The 18625-nt window shown below is 34.2% G+C and overlaps 1 protein-coding gene across 1 annotated transcript; it reads right to left on the reverse strand.

Moving 5' to 3' along the window:
- Positions 1-10724: 10724 nt before the first annotated feature.
- Positions 10725-17870, reverse strand: LOC104238575 (NAD-capped RNA hydrolase DXO1). Its single transcript, XM_009792974.2, has 13 exons — positions 17339-17870; positions 16097-16332; positions 15412-15477; positions 15235-15313; positions 15027-15106; positions 14906-14929; positions 14470-14594; positions 13435-13651; positions 13298-13351; positions 12988-13034; positions 12434-12518; positions 11308-11371; positions 10725-11147 (listed from the first exon to the last, which is right to left on the reverse strand). Exons 1-13 carry the CDS (start codon positions 17751-17753, stop codon positions 11044-11046), a joined length of 1596 nt encoding a protein of 531 aa, XP_009791276.1. The 5' UTR covers positions 17754-17870; the 3' UTR covers positions 10725-11043.
- Between the last annotated feature and the right edge of the window lie 755 nt (positions 17871-18625).

An 18625-nucleotide genomic window follows, 5' to 3' on the forward strand; every position in this document is an offset into this window, starting at 1 on the left:
AAAAAACTTCCCAGAGAAGAAGTGGGAAATTTTCCACAATTTTCCAACGAAGATTTAATAGGAAAAATGATGAAGTTTCTCACCAACAATATGTGGGAAATATTATTTGTAATGTTTATTATTTTAATATATTTGCGAGAGAAGTGGTGGGAAAAATGCATATACTCAGGGCCGGTTCTAACGTGATGAGGGGTAAGGCTTGTGCCTTCGGCCCCCAAATTTGGTGGGTCCCATTTTTAAAAATAATATATTTATAGGTATTTAAAAAATAATATTTAGTAGTTTTAATACAAAAGTAGAGTTTTTAATATAAAGAAAATAAAGCTCTTTAGATATGTAAATAAAATAATAATTTGTCATATTTAAAAATAGGTAGATGAATAATTTTTTCAACGTGTATGTTCCAGTCAATCTTTCTTTTCCCCCAACCTCTTCATATTCAAAAACCCCCATGTATTTTTTGTCTTTCTCTTTAATATTCTTACTCACCTTCTTTCTCCAAAATTTCATTACTCACTTTCTTTCTCCAAGATTTCATTAGTTCCATTGTTCAACAATACTTTTAAACTTCCAATAATTCTATACTTCTATTGCTCTATAAAATCTTATCTAAGATTAACAATATCTCAAGAAACATTAAATGAATTGGCTATATTATCAATTGAATAAGGATAATCAGAGAAAATTGATTATAAAAAAAGATTAATAACAACTTTGTATTTCAAAAAGCTAGAAGAATGGGTGTGACATTATATTTATGTTATAGTCAATAATGTGTGTATTACGTAAGATGATATATATTTCGGTATGACATTAGTATCAATTTTTTTTTTTTAAACTTAAATCAAATACCAAATTTTTTCCTTGGTATGATGATTCATAATAACCAAATTATGCACAACCCTAGTTGGTACCCAATTAAATATCTGTCATATGAAAGTAGTTAAAGTTTTCAATCGTACATGCTCTAAAGCCCATGCAAAAAATTTCGTCAAACGTTGCCTAGTAAAGGTTGATGTTAAGGCAGTGAAAAGGGGAAAACCAAAAAAAGGAAATGCCCATAAACTTCTCCTTAACATAAAGTTTGACAGTAAACTAACTGTACCACCGAATTCCTATTGGATTACAAATGATAGAAATCCCAGTTTTTGCATTCTCAAAATTTGAGCTTTGCAATTTCAAGGTTCTTTTATTTTCTTAACGAGGTAATGTTTTTCATTACTTAAAAAGTTACAGCAATTATTTTGAATGGTACAATTCAGATGACCAAATAGAGCAAGTTTAGTGAGATTTTAGTGTGACACAATTTAGTTGATTTTACTGCAATAATGGTACAATTCAGATGACCATTTGAATAATAAGCTCTTATACAGAATGTGAATTGAAGTCTCTATCCTTTAGAGGATGTTTTGTCTAAAGCTTAATTCTTATTTGCTATAAAACTATAGAAATAACATATACTATGTATTTGGCAACCATGTCCATAGGCATAAAGTGAAGAAACAGATACACCCATTGCTATTTGCCAGAACATCACCACCAACTTATTGCTAATGAAAAATAGTATATATAAACTTGTCCAAATCTCCAGCAACCTCTGCAGAGACAAAATAAGAATAGAGAGGATATTAGAATTAAATGGCTTATATCCTTATAAACAGTAATAACTATCCTGAGATTTTGAATATTCAGGTCCTTGGGGGAAAAAATGATGTATTTTAATGCATACCTGGTAAATTGCAAATTCATTCTTAAACCATGTCTAATGTCTTTGATGTCTCTTCTTTTGCCTTCTTCGTTTCTTGGCAGCGATTTCTTGAGCAACATCTTCAGCAAAGTTGACGATCCATTTTGGTTTTTCCAGTAGGAATAACATTAGGCTTCCAATGAACAGTCCAAAAATCATACCACAACCATACCCTATTACGACAGCTCCCATGTAAACCCGCTAGCAAAAATTGAATCATCATCATCATCATCATCATCTTGTGCAAATGGTGATGCAATCTTGTTTTCTCCACATTCCTTTGTTAGTGGAAATCCACATAAACCAGGATTTCCAGCGTACGCATCAGTTGAAAATCTATCAAATTGTTTCCCACATAACCAAGGATTCTGGGACTTGTCCTTCCAATTGATTGCCATTTAAACCAGTAAGTCCTAACTGTGTAGTGAAGAATCTTGGTATCTCTCCATAAAAATTATTCATTCGCAAGTCTAGCGTAGAAATGGAGGAATTGGCCAAACATGCTGGGATTGTACCACTGAGATTGTTATGAGCCAAAATGAGGTCATCAATGTTAGTCATGCCACAAATGGACTGATGCAAAGAACCTTGAAAATAATTATTCTCCAAATTAAGGGACACCATATATAGCTGTTGACCGCCATACTTGCTTCACAGATCCCGTGAGGAAGTTATGAGAGAGATCCAGGTATCGCAAGTTGATGGATGTTATCCAATCAGGGATTTCACCGGCTTCTTGTTCGAAAAATTAATTTCCATTATATTATTGCTTAGATTATTAGACGAAAGATCGTCTGAGTAATTGCTCTTCAACCATGTGGCAATTTCGCACTTAATTGATTGTCTTGAACTTGTAAATCAGTCAAGGATGGAAGATAGAATAACCAAGGGGGTGGTGCGCCAGTAAAAGAATTGAAGGACAATCAAGCATTTCTAGCTCTTGAAGGCCGCTTATATTAGAGGGAGGTGGACACTTAGTGCATTGTTTTGCAGCTTTAATGTATTAAGGCGAGTCAGGGTTGCCATTGAATAGGGGATTGATGTTAGGGATATAGTAGATACGCCCTAGATCCAATATCATATTTGATGATTTGAACATATTTTCGTGAACGTTATTTGATATAAAATATATATGGCATTTGATATTCTTTTATCATAGTTATTATTAATTGTTTGATTAATTTGATAAGGTCCTTGATTAAATTTTGCGACTTGTTATCGTGATAGAGATCATGATAATAAGAGCAAAATCTCTTACAATTTAATCTAAATTTGTTCTTGTTCGTAGGATTATTAATTTGGATATTAGTAATCTGGTTAGATCAATATTTATGTGATCGTCTTTATGGGATAAAGATTAGTTGATCTCATTAACTAAATCACTTAGTTAGATGATGCATATAGAGATATGATCATTGAATCGACTCATTAGATAATTCCTAATAGTTAGAATTACCATAAATTGTCAATAAGATATTCTCTTGAAGAATGTGATGTAATAATTTCCTTTGACCTGAGATCGTCATAGTAATTGACAAGTTATTTGTTGTGCTTTAATACTAGACACTTATGGCCCTAGGGCGATAGTTGAAAGGATATTGAGTACGATTGAATAATTGTAGAATTAGTGATTGATCAAGATGGAATCTGTCAACTCTTGGTAATGAGTTTAAGCTCCATGTTGTCATGAATTATAAACGACCAAATTAAGACCTTGGTCAGGGCAATTGAATGAAAGAAGAAAAGAGTTTCTTAGGTCATTCAATGGTCGATTATATTTGACATGAACACATAGTTGGTCGCCTATTAGGATTTGACAGTTAAACCATATCCTAGGGTGATCCAGAGCTATAAGGACAGAAAGAATTACTACATTATTCTTCTACTGGTTCTTGAGAGTAAATTGTATACTTCATTTTATCCGGTCGTTAAGGAGTGTTGCTAGACGTCATCCTTGATTAGTATATTGATGTGATCAATTTACTATCGGCTTAGTATTGAACCTATGGGGCCGCACACTAACGAGTGCTCTGATCTTTGCTAAGGATTAATTAATTTATTATTTGACAAATAAATTAAAGAATTTAATTAGTAAAAATAAATAAATTTATTAGTCCAAATGAAATATTGTTATATTCTTTGCTAGCACAGAAGGTATAATTAATATTGTGTACAAATTGAATTTTTCTACTTGGAATAGAAATCGAATTATATTTCTTGGTTGAAGTATATATATGTGATGTATATAATTAATATTTATTTTATATAAGAGATGTATATAAAATATAATATTAATAAAAGGCTTGTTAGTAATTCCAATTTGGAATTGGATTAAATCACGTGTAAAGTTCACAAAAGGAACTTGTCGTCAATTTCATCCCATTTGGAATGGGATTAATCTTTTATTAATTATGAAAGGTTTACAAGTAACAGATGACAACTTTGAGTTGGAATAATCACGTGAACAAGTCTTCAGCAGTCATAAACCTATTTGAATGAGATTTGAACTTCTATGGAAAAAGTTTACAAAGTCTATTTTTGGAATAAACTTTTACCCCAAGTAAATCATTACATCAACCAATGGGAAAAGGTTTTAGGTGATGCTATATAAAGGGTGATGGAGAAAAATTTGCCATATTATTCTTGAGAAGAAAAATCACTTTATGATAGTGCGAATACAATATAAAGCCAAAAGAGAAAATACAATTACAAGAAAAGTGTTTCTTGTTCTTCTAATTTGAGTTGAGATTTTTGAGAAAAATTTCAACACAATATTCTTCGTTCAATTTGTTCGCGGGTTTCATTGATCAAAGAGTTTATAGCAAGGATCAATCTCGGTGTGGATACGCATAGAGTCTTTGCACTATCAAAGAATTTGAAACGAGATTTTCTTCACCAGGTACATCTTAGATCCGATTTATTGACATGTAAATAAATTTTAAACACGAAAAGATCTGACTAGGATTGTTATTGTCTTCCGCCGCATGTTACGAACACCTATACGCAATCCTTCAGTGGTATCAGAGACGTGGTTTATTGTGTCTAAAATTTATTTACCAAAATATTTTAAGATTATATTTAAAGCGTTCAAACCATAATACATGTGTCTTGTGCTATAGTCAAATTGTTTGAATGTATATGGATTCATATTATTTTATTGTGAATAAAATATGTATACATATAAGTTAAACTATTGAGATAATTTGTAACTTAAATTTGAAATTTTGTATTAGATATGATGGCAATCTATAATAGGTTATTGGATTCTACTGTTATTTTAATTGTTATTAGTTCATGAGATGTTAATTAATAAAAATATTCTGGCATGAATTCTTTTTATGTGATATATAAGATAAACATGTTAGAGGATGTTAATTTTGTTTTTATGCCATGTGCTTGTTCATTACATAATTTTGAATTATTTATTACATGTGATGTAAATTAATTTAGGACTAAGCATGTAGACAACTTGAACTAATTCACATATTATAAAAGATTTGATCTTCATATTATTAAAAATTATTTTAGTAACAATTCCCTCTTACTAAAATTTGAGTTCTTAAATAATAAAATATAAGATATTTTATTATAGAGCTATCCATCAAGGTAAATAATTTTACTTATTTCTTGTTTATAAGGAGCGGCCTGACTACCAGGAGACTTATAGTTCGAGAATATGTTAAAATTATTTATTGCATTAGATGTATGGATTGATAGAATTATTCAATTTTACACTAGAAGCCTGGACCACCTGGGGGAGTATAAAATTTAATAAGTTCTTTGTTATCATGATGGTTGAACTCAATTATGCCAATAAGATCGACCTGACTACCAGGGGACTATTTGACATAGAGCTATTTAAGATATGGGGATACAATTGGTAAGAGTATCTACCTTTAAAATATATGTGAGAAACGACTTGACTTCCAAGGGGCTCATACATATTGTTAAAGGATTCATTTACTCCACTAATAGAAATAAAGATTTCGTAAACTATAATGAGGGTAAATAGTTTAAAATAATTAGTGGAAATATCATTTAGATAAAAGTCCATGTCTTTATGATATATGCAAATATGTTCTTATATTATTGCCTTTTCTTTTCTGTATTTTAGATTTCTCAATATGTCTGTTATATCACTGCGTGAAATGCTTGAGACCAACAAGTTGGTAGGACAAAACTTAGATGACTGGTATAGAAATTTGAGAATTGTTCTCATGCATGAAAAGCTCATTGATGTGATTGATAAGCCTGCAAAGATAATTCCACTAGAGAATGATGTTTAAGACACCAAGGTTTATCAGAAATACTTGGAAGAATGTCTTGCTATTAAACACATCATTCTCGCTTCTATGAGTTCTGAACTCCAGAGGAAACATCAGAATATGGATCCAATTGCAATCATTGAATATCTTAAGAAGATGGTTGATACACAGTTGGACATTGAAAACTCTCCAGTTGGACCCCTTGTCAATCATATGATTGTTCTTACAGAAGAACATGAGAAGTTGGGGTACAAGCTTGGTAAAGAACTTTCTGAAGATTTGATCTTGCAGTCAGTACATGATGTTGAATGTTTTCACTGTAAGAAGAAAGGCCATTGGAAGAGAAACTGCAAGGAGTATCTTGCAACTCTAAAGGACAAGAAACAAGGTGAGACATTAATGAAAAATGTTTTCAAGGTTTCTTTAGCTACTACTAATTTTTCACTGTATGTATTAGATACTGGCAGTGGTTATAACATCTGTAATATGTTGCAAGGGTTCAAGATAAGTAGGAAGCTAAAGAAAGGAGAAGTTAATCTACAAGTTAAAAATGGTGCAAAAGTTGCGGCCGTAGCTGTAGGATCGATTTCTTTAATAATGCCTACGGGCAAAGTACTTATGTTGGATGATTGTTATTACATTCCTAAATTTGTTTCGAACGTAATTTCAGCTTCTATATTAGACAAACGTGGTTCTCGCATTACTATAGACAATGGTATTTGCTCTATTTATTATAGTGATAATTTATATGTGAATGGCTATCTTCAACATGACGTTTATGTCTTATTTAATGTGAGTGCTAATTCGATTATGCATGTTTCAAGTCTTAAGAGGAAAAGAGATGATCAAGTAAATCATGCATACCTTTGGCATTGTAGGCTTGGTCATATTGGAGAGAAAAGAATTAACAAGTTGTACAAGAAAGGGTACCTTGACAAATATGATTTTGAATCATATCCAACTTGTGAATCTTATCTCAAAGGAAAAATGACCAAATCTCCATTTACTGAAAGTGGAGAAAGAGCTTCTGAATTATTGGGACTAATTCATACAGATGTTTGTGGGCCCATGAAAATTCAAGCTAGAGGTGGATATTCTTACTTCATCACCTTCACTGAGGATATGTCAAGATATGGATTTGTGTATCTTATGAAACACAAATCTGAATCTTTTGAAATGTTCAAAAGGTTCCGTAGTGAAGTTGAGAAACAGACTGGTAAAAGTATCAAAGTACTAAGGTCTGATAGAGGTGGAGAATATTTTAGTGAAGATTTTACTAGGTATCTCAAAGAGAATGGGATTCTCTCCCAATGGACACCTCCAGAAACACCACAACACAATGGTGTGTCTGAAAGGAAAAATCGAACCTTATTAGATATGGTGAGATCTATGATGGAGTTCACTGATTTTACCGCAATACAACAACAATTTCACTAATACCATTTCCAAGTGGAAAATCATCCATGTCATTGAAGGCAAGGTTGAGACTTTGAAAATGAACAAGTTTCGCGAGGCTGCTGTTAGCATTGATGGTTCACATGACCCGTGAATTCATCCCATTCGCAACAATCTCCTGCTACGGAGCTCGAGCATAAAATATAAAATATTATATATATTTATATAATTATATTATGGATGTGTTACATATATTTAATTAGGTTGAATAGATAAAAGAATCACAAAAGAAAAATAAAAATGCAATGTGATTTAATTATATTTTGCCAACAGTTTATATGGCATGTACTGCCTAATGGTATTAGCACCCACAAGTGAGTACTAGCGAAGTTCCACCAAGAGGAATATGATATTTCATCTCCTATCTATCTATCTATCTATCTATCTATATATTTATCTATTTATTTATCTATCTATCTATCTATCTATATTTATATCTATATTTATACTATTATAAAAGCACGAATGTTGAAACGCTAAATATTAAACGACAAAAATATTCTTAAAATGTTAATCGACTTTTATACTCTTAAAATTTTAATTCTTTTTGGGAAAAGACAATACCATAGTGGGTAAAATTGTAAAATTTAGAATTTTGCTTATAATAGAACTCTAAAATCAACCAAGATTTTAGAAAATCACCGCCACTAGCCCACTACATAAAGGAAGCATACCTTATTTGTAATGGGAATTCTAATTCAGTTAAGCCTTACAACTCTATGTCATTTATGTAAGGAAAACTAATTGTTAAGGAATTATTTGTAAGAGACGTGCATATTTTTTTATTTAACTTTAAGAATTGTCATCAATTGTTCAACATATTTTAGTTGTGATTACAGGCCGGAGGTGGTTATGTTGTTTTGCGATACAACAGTTGAGTTCTTGCTCATTTGGTAAATTTCTTGTATGTGCTTTATGTTTGAATATCTTGATATATTAGAGAATTTATGATGAGAATTAGGGTTAATAATAATTGTATTCTTCTTTTAAATTATTGTTGAGATGGGTAGAGAAATTTTTACTTTTTTTTTCACCATATATGAATTTTTTCGCTTTGCATATGTAATTTTTTAAATTGAGTTTCTTCTTTAAAAATTAGAATTAACCAATTCCGTTTAGACTCCGCTAGCTACAATGAGAGAATCCTAAAACCAAGGCCTTCCCAATTACAAGTATGAGTTTCGACAATGTACAAGCAATAATTACATGATAGGACACAATTAGTTTTCTAATACTCGGACATTTTAGAATTAATAATCTATTTAAAAATTACTTACTTTTTACATAAGTATAATTTCACATACCTCCCTCCAAATTTGGCTTGTAACACTAATCCTTCATGCAATTCATAATACAATTAAAGTTTGCTCCCTTGTTTTGATTTCTCAACTTAATAATTATTTTAAACTACTTATTGTTACTGCAATACATAATACAATTACGTAATTTCCATTTACTATCTTCAAACTGTGAGTCCTTTCGTTTTTCTCCTTCTCTATTTCTATTTTCTCTCTGAAATAGCGGCACCATCTTAATTCTTGTTGATTACTTCTGTGTGTCTCTTTTTTTTTCCAACAAATGGATGGCTCAAGCTCAAAAATTGAACCCTAAACTTGATTTTGCAAAATAACAACATACAGGAAGAAGTTGTAGGTGGAAATTAAAAGTGGGAGAAATTGAATCTTTATAATATCAAATATAGATGCACCAAAAATGTCACAAAAATTGGAAGGTTTGAGATGACGTTAAACGTGACCTTGCCGCGATCTGCGATTTCATTGTTAATCCCATGCCTACGTGAATTCGGTGAAACACATTTTGACTCTATAAAAGAGTTTAATCCAAATGTTGAACTTTCTCATTTGATGTCCTTAAAATAATTTAATGTGGAATGAAATTTGTTGTTGAATCAATAAAGTGTCCCCTAAATCTCCTGGACCCTAAGTCAGCATTGACTATTACCCACAAAGGATAAATCTAGCAATTTTTATTTCTTCAATTGATCACTTCTGCAACTGAAATTTTAATTGAGTGGTATTTATTTAGTGATCGAGTTAAAAACAGATATGCCTTGGCATATTTTATTGCTATGAACTTTCCAAAGGTCATATTTGATTGTTAAGATACAGGTGCTATCCTAAGGTCTGGCCCATTTTCAAGCACTATGATATTTGGGAGAAATTCAAAAATAGTCAGATTTATAAGTGGTCATTCAAAAATAGCCACAGTTTTAAAAGTAATAGAAATTTGGTCACTTTTCATGTAAAGATAAATCTGAACGAAAACACTGTTCAAAATCCGGAAAAATTCTCCAGCATAATATACTGGAGTTCCAATACAATATATCGGTCCAGCATAATATATTGGAGTTTGGAGCACCGATGCTCCAGTCTCCAGTATATTATACTGGAGCTAGCAAAGTATACTGGTCCAGCATAATATGGTGGAGTTCATACACAGGTGTACCGAACTCCAGTATATTATGCTGGACCGGTCACTGTTGCAGCAAAATAGTGGCTATTTTTCATTGACTTGGTAAACGCTGGCTATTTTTAAATGAACAGTCCGAAAACTGGCTACACCGTGCTATTTTTACGATATAACTATTTAATTCTTCCACTTGCTTTTGTTGTCATATAAGATTCAATATGGAAGAAGAAAAAAGAAGGGATCTTTTGGATTCAGTGTTCGTGACTCAAAAATCAACATATACCGAAATAAATGACTAATAAAGCATAACTTTACTACTTGTATTCATCGTAGGAAAGGGCAAAATGCATTTTATGTATTTAAGCTGCAGCATTCTTAAATACTTGCTATCGGTACCCCTATTCTCTATTGCTATCTTCGATTTAGTTTTCTAATTAGTTGTCTTATTATTACTTGCTATCAGGACTTCTTTCACCTTCTTTAGACGAGGGTCTATCGGTACCCCTATTCTCTATTGCTATCTTCGATTTAGTTTTCTAATTAGTTGTCTTGTTATTACTTGCTATCAGGACTTCTTTCACCTTCTTTAGACGAGGGTCTATGGAACGAGGGTCTATGGAAGACAGTCTCTCTGCCCTTCCAGAGTAGGGGTAAGGCTGCGTACATCCTAACCCTCCCCAGACCCCACTTGTGGGATTATACTGAGTGGTTGTTGTTGTTGTAGTAAGCTAGCATTCTCAAAACCAAAATTGACAATGATCTAACTTCATCATCAGATTCCCATTAGAAATACAAATGATAGAACTCCCAAGACAAGGAATACACAGTTCAAAGAACAAAATAGAGAATTCCAATTTTTGTAGTCACTTCCGTTAAACTTTTACACTATTCCCTGTTTTAGAGGAATGGAAAGGAGGATTCCGCTGCCTCTTACAACTTAACTTGGATAAAAACTGAACGTAAACGACTGTAATGAAGGTGAATGTTCTTGCATCTCAAAAACTTTACAACTGATTACAGTTGATACAAAAATTCCGCAAAAGAAAAGGGGAACGTCCTTACTCTTCAGCGAACAGTGCTACATTTAGAATTGTTACGTTACCACATCAAAACCATTTATGAAGAATTGATCATCCAAAATAGGTACTATAACTGTTGAACATGGTCAGTTATTGCATCTGGGCAGGATTGAGCTTGAAGAAGCTCTAAACGCGCAGAAGGTGGAGCAAACTGCAATACGTAGTCTTCATCTGAAGATTCACAACATTGTAAATAAACAAACTGGTATCAGAGCTTTGAAAGCATTTCAAATTTTTTGTTTCTTTCCTCCAAGTAATCAAATTATATTTCGGACAAGAAAAAGAAAAAGTGACGAGACACTCAACAAAAAAGTTTTACTAGTGTTCTTACTTTCTTTAACCGTCCCATAGAGCCAGCATAATACTTCATCTGCAAATGCTAAGCACACTCCACCCTACCACAGCAACAGCCAAGAGACGTGAGAACTGGAACCTAATTGCTAACTTGGCAATTTCACCAGGAAAAATTAAGAGAAACCAAAGCGATAAAAGATCTCCCCTGATGTCTTTCATGTGTAAGGCTCATAAGCAACAAGAGACATTTTTTTACCCAGTGCATATTGATAAGAAACTGCTTGGTTTCCATTACGGAGCAGGTAGTGCTCCAATTCCTATGAAAGCTAAGTGTAGAAAAGAGATCACTATTTCTTCTTCTTGTTTTTTTTAAACTTCTTCTGTTTTTGTTTTTTCCTTAGGAGTAGATCGATAAGAAAAATAAGAGGGCAACTGGCCTTGGATGCGACAGAGGGGCGGGGAAGACCCATGGGGAACTCCTACGATCCCTGATTGAAGTATGCAATGTCAATGACTATGCTACTGGTGGATGACCTTCAATATTTTCAACTAGCTGAAGCTTAATATTGTGCAGCAAACCACTGGTAAATTTCACTATTGAGTTATAAAGATCTTGGGCTGCTTCACCCATTATCTTTAAAGTTCTAAGTTGGATGCTAATGCTTAGGTACTTTTAGCGCCAACTCTTGCCAAACTTATTCCCGCACTTGGTAAGTCAGATATTAAAGTACGAGTTGACCCCCCAAATCATGTTATACATGTCGAAGGCTGTTGAGTTATATAGTTCTCCCGCATGATTTTGTGTAAGGGCTTCCTTTATAAAGGTCTTGTACACCTCTATTCACTACCTTAAGGTTTTAGGTTGGATGCTCAAATTCTTTCAAACCACTATGTTGGAGATTCATACGAAATGAGGACCACAATTTAATCCACCCTTGTGACCCCCACCCCCACAAAAAAAAGGTCAAAGAAAGAAAAATAGAAAACCATACCCCACCAAAAGGCTGAGATAAGAACAAATCTATAAACAAGAAATACATGTTGCAGTAGTGGCTAACGATTCAGTATATTGGAGCTGCAGGAGACCACGAAGCACCCTCCCACAACAGATCAGACAGAAGTATAGGCATTTATGCATATCTCAGAACAAAGAGATTAATTACCTGCCAATAATTTTTCATTTTTACTCTGTGGGTGATATCTTTAGTTCTCAATCTCTCCGTGCGGACAAGACGACCAGCATCATCCCTACAGTATAATACGATTACAGATTCATAAAGTTAACCTACAACACTTGCCGAAAAACGAACAAATTTGACTAGGGTCATGATCAGTCACCGGAAGAACACAACTAGCAATGAAATCTTGTGAAGAAGATTACTGAGCACATTTTTTTAAATAGGTAACATGTTTTATTACTAAATACCAAGATGGTGCCAAAGATATGTACAAGATGTCTATATGATTTAAACTAGTCATCCATTGGCATATATCAAATTTGTCAAGGTACTCTGTTCATACCGAAGTACAAAGAAAGATCTTTTAATGTTTTCAACAACATTCTCATTACTGTTGAACATTAATGGAGAGATGAAAGAGAGAAAAACATGGCATTAAGTTGCATAACAGATCAATTGATAAAGGGCAAGAGCAGTCCCCCGAGCCTTTAGAAGGGAAAAGGAAAAGCATAGATGGAAGAGCACAGCACGTAAATTACCTAAAACCAACAACAATATAAGGTACACCAGCAAGAAAGGACTGGATCTGCAACAAAAGAGAATACACATAAGTGAAAGTAATAGACTACTTGAAAGCTTCAAACGAAGGACAATCTAGAAACAGTTGATAAACGAAGTTGAAGGGAAAAGTAAATTCAGGTGATTCATTATTTAATTTTCACTTGGGATAGCCTGCACCATCGCAAAACTAATCCTTATGTTAATGCATTATTAATTTGGTATTTCAAAGAAATAATGAAGCACGGAAGAATCTGCATAGAGCATGGAATGTGTTTCCGTTGTCAATACCCAAAACTTGAGCAATTTCTCCCTCTCATATCTTTCCTCGGTATGATAATCCAGCTGTAAATAGCAGAAATGAGGTGTACAAGTTAAAAATCAGAAAAGAATGGAAAAACGGAAGAGAACCCAATAGGCAGGCATACCTCGCGACTAGTCTTCAATTCAACATAAAACCTCCTCCCATCATCAGTTGAATCACAACAGTCCATTTCAGCCCCCATTAAAATACGATGCGCCCCTAATTTGGTCTTAACTACAGCACAATATTCAACATTGGCATCAACGTGGTGTATCCCTTCTCCATCAGATCGCGTCGGGTCTTCCGTTGCAAGGCTCTCGAAACAATATCCCCAGTAACACCTAGATTAAAGGGTAAAAAGAAGCCTTTTCAAACAAGAAGAAAAACAAACAAGCAAAGCATATTAGTTGACTCTAATGATTAACAAATTTATACTAATCAACTTTGTTACTACTACAAAAATTAATATTTCTAATAACTATAACTGATACTCTTTAAACACAACTGCTATACTAGTATCGACTGTTAAAAAGAAAAAGCAGACTACTTTTATGTTGTAAAAATGTTGAAGGTGTGGGAATATTTTGATCACAATATACTTGTGACCAACTAGAATTATTTGATATCTTATCATTGAACCTTGTACTAATTTTTTTCAAGGAACGAAAACAAATTAAAAAGGAATAATTACTCTAACAGACATCTTCATAGCTATAACACTATAACTGGTCTTTAAATTACACGTAGTGCTGATACTCCAAAGAACATTGTAGTTAATAAGCTTCTGTTGCCCAAATATTAACTATAACAGAGCCAAGTAAAACAGAGTATATAACTTATGCCCATGGGATTCCCTCCCCCCCCCCCCCCCAAAAAAAAAAAAAAAACTCTAGTATCCGATTCCCCAAAGTAGGAAAAGGAAAATGGAAAGGTGGAGAAATGGAGAGATACTGCATTCAAACTCCATTGCTAATCCACGAAAATGGAAAACAGCAGCTCTTTTGTATCGCGAGCTTCTAAAGTTTTTTTTTGGGCTGGAAAGTAACTATAGATTCTGAACTCAACAACTAAAATTATAAACCTTCTAGGACGGTTCACATTGTCCACAAAAAGCATGCAAAAATTTTCTTAAAAGCAAGAAATGGAAACACGCAAGAACCTTCTTCGATCCAGCTCACTCTTTGGCCTTTCTGGCAGTTTATGTACGTCAAGATAAACGACCCCTTTTCTTTTGTGCACTCCCATTTCCCAAGGTTCATGCCTGAGATAAGCAGTAGCCATTATCTGCAGACAAACAGGATACCAAGACGAGTGTTAACAGACTCAAGTATCATGTTAACTGAACAATTATATCTGGATCTTCCTATCAAGGATATCAGATGAAGATTATACAAATGCATATTAGTTGTGTCAGTTCAAAAAGCAGTTATTGCTGAAGAAGTGAACTATTAATACATCAAATCAAGGTCTCCTGTTTTGAACTGGTCGACCAAAAATATTGCAGATTAATGATCTTCTCCATAATCAACATTTGATACTCTTAAACTGGTCATTCTGCATTATGGAAGAATCAGTAAGAGGAGATTCAATGTTACCTTATTCAGGTTGTTGCGATAAGTCTGTGTCACAAGGGAAAAGGAAAAACAAAACACCATCAAATAAACTGCCAAACACATGAAGTTCTGATAACAACTTGAAAAGACAACAAATCCTTACCACAAAATGCATTCTATCAAGTGGTATATTTTTATTCCTGATACTGGCCAGTAAGTCACCAAAACCTTGAGAACCCAAATCTTCCAAAGAGACATATCTGTCAGACAATATACACAGAGGTGCAGAGCGAAAACACAAGAAACTCTGAGCCTAATCATCAATCATCTAAACGTTGCATATTCTCTACTTTCATCCCTCAAGAATATACCTTTCTTTTCAACAAAAGTGTCAAAGCCTTCATTCAGGTCTGCTCCAACATCTTCAGTAATTAGACGCTTGAATAGCCTCTGATAATACGAAAGTGATGTGCTATTATGATTGGTCATTCTGGGATTTGTAATACTGAAATGTCATTGAAGAAATAAAAGGAAAAGACAACACTTACCAAGCTGCGGTCGTCAAAGTAGACTTCTCCACCTTCAACTCGACTGAAGCACGCGAGTTCACATGGCTATTTATCCCAAAAAATAGACTACAATAAATTAGAAGAAAATATGCAAGGAGCAAAGACACACAATAATTTCCACCTCCCCTCCCCCTTACCCCCACGCCCCAACAAGAAAAGAATCAATATCTCTCTCTCTCTCATGTGCACTGAGTGGTAAAGCATCAAGGCACCAAGAAGGTCCTAATTTTAAAGGATATGGAAGAGGGACAGGAGGGCGGGGGATCATACAAAGCCACCATCCATCTCTGCTCCAATTACTCCAGTTCATCCATGTGATAAAGAACAAGCAAAGTTTTTGTGAGAGAATATAGTGTTTGATAACAGGGGGGCGAGCTGAGCCCCTACAGTGGAGAATTATTATAAACATTACTCCCTCATTACCAATGTATGTGGCAGTGTTTGACTCGGCACGGATTTTAGGGAAAGAAAGGAAGAGTTTTGAAACTTGTGGTACAATGGTTAAACCTCAGTACATTAACAAAGGCATAATTTTGAGGCTAAGGTTGTGCATTAAATCAGCCCAGGTACCTTTAAAAGTTGGCTTGGCAAACATCAATTGAGCTTAACTAAGTAGTTTGGCATCAAAAAGGAGGAAATATGAAAAACCAGGGAAAGAACTTACCTCTTGAAATGCTATACATTTTCTCGCTAAGGTTTCTTCACTCTTTGCAAACTTCAATTCAGAGACAAAGCGTTCATCACGATGGCCGTTGAAAAACTTGGGACCATAACCATAATTCTGCCTTGGGGGATAAGGTCCAGGTCGCGGAAGGATGCCAGCTCCTCTATCATTTTGCCAGCGACCCCGGCCAAAGCCTCCTCTTGTGTGGTGGTTAGTGTTACGTATAGGGGGTAAAACTGCAAAAGAGAATGAGAACGAGATCTTAAACAACAATAGACCCAATTAATGGAATATTTACCTAAACAGTGGCAATTGGAATTACTATTAGTTAAGCTTAAAATGCTATTAAGCTGGGCATTCTTCTTTCACGGCTCGAAACCAAACACTAATAACTCAAATGCATTTACCTTATTCATTAGAGTGTCAACATAGCCACATCTCCATTTCCGTTAGCTTTATATCCTAAAAGGTAATTAGAAGTGCTAATACGAGAATGCACTTAAAACACCCGTACAAACAGCCAAATAGTAGCATACCAAAAATCCAAATCAAAAAGAAAATTGTAGAACTCTATCATCCTATAAACAGCAAAAAGACTAACAGAATTTTCCATGTCTGAATAATTAATTTGCTTTTTAAAAAGTTTTCCAAGTTGATGAAATCAGACTAACAGAATTAAAATCCTCAAAAGTTCCCAAATTCAACCTTTAGAAACAATTAAAATATACACCAATCACTCAGCGCAAACAAAAAGCAAGTTTAAATGTTCCAAAAATCAGCTTAATAAATAAAGCAAAGTGCTCAAATCAATCTAACAGAGTCAAAACCTGCAGAGTTCCAAAATTTAACCCTCAAAGACATTTCAAAATATACACCCATCTGTCAAAACCACCAAAACACAGTTCAAAATTGACCAAAAGGAGCTCAAATCCAAGAAATAAAGTGTTCAAACAAAACCAACTGAGTCAAAAACCTGAAAAGTTCCAAACTTTAACCCTCAAAAACACTTAACAAGATAAACTCATCTAGCAAACCAACTAAAAACCCAATCCAATGTCCCAAAAGGGGCTCAAATCCTAGAAGTAAATGTTCCAATATAACCAACTGAGCTGAAAAGTTGCAAACTTTAACCCTCAAAAACACTTGAAAAGATAAACCCACATATCAAACCAACTAATAAAACACAGAATTAGCTCAAAACCTAGCAGCAAAATATTCAAAGAATAGTAAGTAAGAAATTACCAGGAACAGGAAAAGGACTCTTAGAAAGAGTTTTAACATAATCTTCATTATCAGACCCAAAAAGATCCTTATCATCATCATCATCTTCTTCTTGAAAATACCCACTACTACTATTATGATTATTATTATGAGAAATTACTTCCCCATTGTCATCATCTTCTTTTCCACTGCCACTTCCACTACCACTGCCGCCACTACTACTTCTACTCCTATTTGATGATGATGAACCCGATGAAGATGCCGATGATGATGATGAAGCGGCGGCTGATGACGATGATGATGATGATGGTGATGATGGTGATGATTTATGATGTTGATTCTCTTCTCCTTGTTGTTGTTGGTTTGAATAATTTTCTTCTTCTTCTTCTTCTTCATCTTCGTCTTCTCCAAATAAGCGTTTCAAATTCATGGGCATTGGTGAGGGTATACACGGAGTAGTAGGTGGGTATCTTTTTGATTTGATCTTAGGCGTATGTTTGCGTATCAAATTTGTTCTTGTGGATCTTTTGGGTGCTTGTTTAATATATTTTGGGGGGTATAGTGCAAAGTTTGTAAATGGAGTATAGCGTTTTGAGTCACAAGTAATTGTTTGGGAAAACCATTTATGGGCTTTGACAAGTTTAGGCTTAAGCCTAATAACTTTATGGGCCCGATCAGAATTATATGTTGGGCCATTTTGGCTAGAGCAGACAGAACTATGAATTAATCCGAATAGTTGTCCACCTAATTTACTGCATTTTAGTTGAGTTTGTGCTTTAATCGCTAATGTTTTGCACTAACGGTGTGTTTTATGCCTTGTATGAGTGATTCCGAGCTATATAGATGTTATGGAATGAATTCAAGTGATTTGGAGCTTTGAAGTCTGAGTAAAAGCCCAAGGAATTAAGCCAGGATCGTATTCAGGGATCAACGGATGATAAAGCAACAAAACGAAGACTCGAGTAGGCATATTGCGTACTGTCTAGTAAAATACACATAACTTTTTGCTCAGAACTCCATTTGGGCTTCACAATATATGGTTGGAAATCTAACTCAAAGGGTTACAATTTTCATGTTTTACGTTTTTTCAAATTCCAAACGGAACAGGGTGAAAAGCGCGTTCGAAAACGCGACCGCGGAGCTGAGGCGGGCTGAGGCAGTAACCTGCCATATACCGCGGTTGACCGCGGCCGCGGCAATCCAAACGTGAAATATTGTCCTTTTTCGCGTAAGAGAAGGTATAATTGTTTGGGCCCGACCCTATTTGGTATATATACATGGGAAAACGGTATTTTTAAGAGGTGGGAT

This window comes from Nicotiana sylvestris, chromosome 8 (assembly GCF_000393655.2).
Source record: "Nicotiana sylvestris chromosome 8, ASM39365v2, whole genome shotgun sequence".
NCBI lineage: Eukaryota > Viridiplantae > Streptophyta > Magnoliopsida > Solanales > Solanaceae > Nicotiana > Nicotiana sylvestris.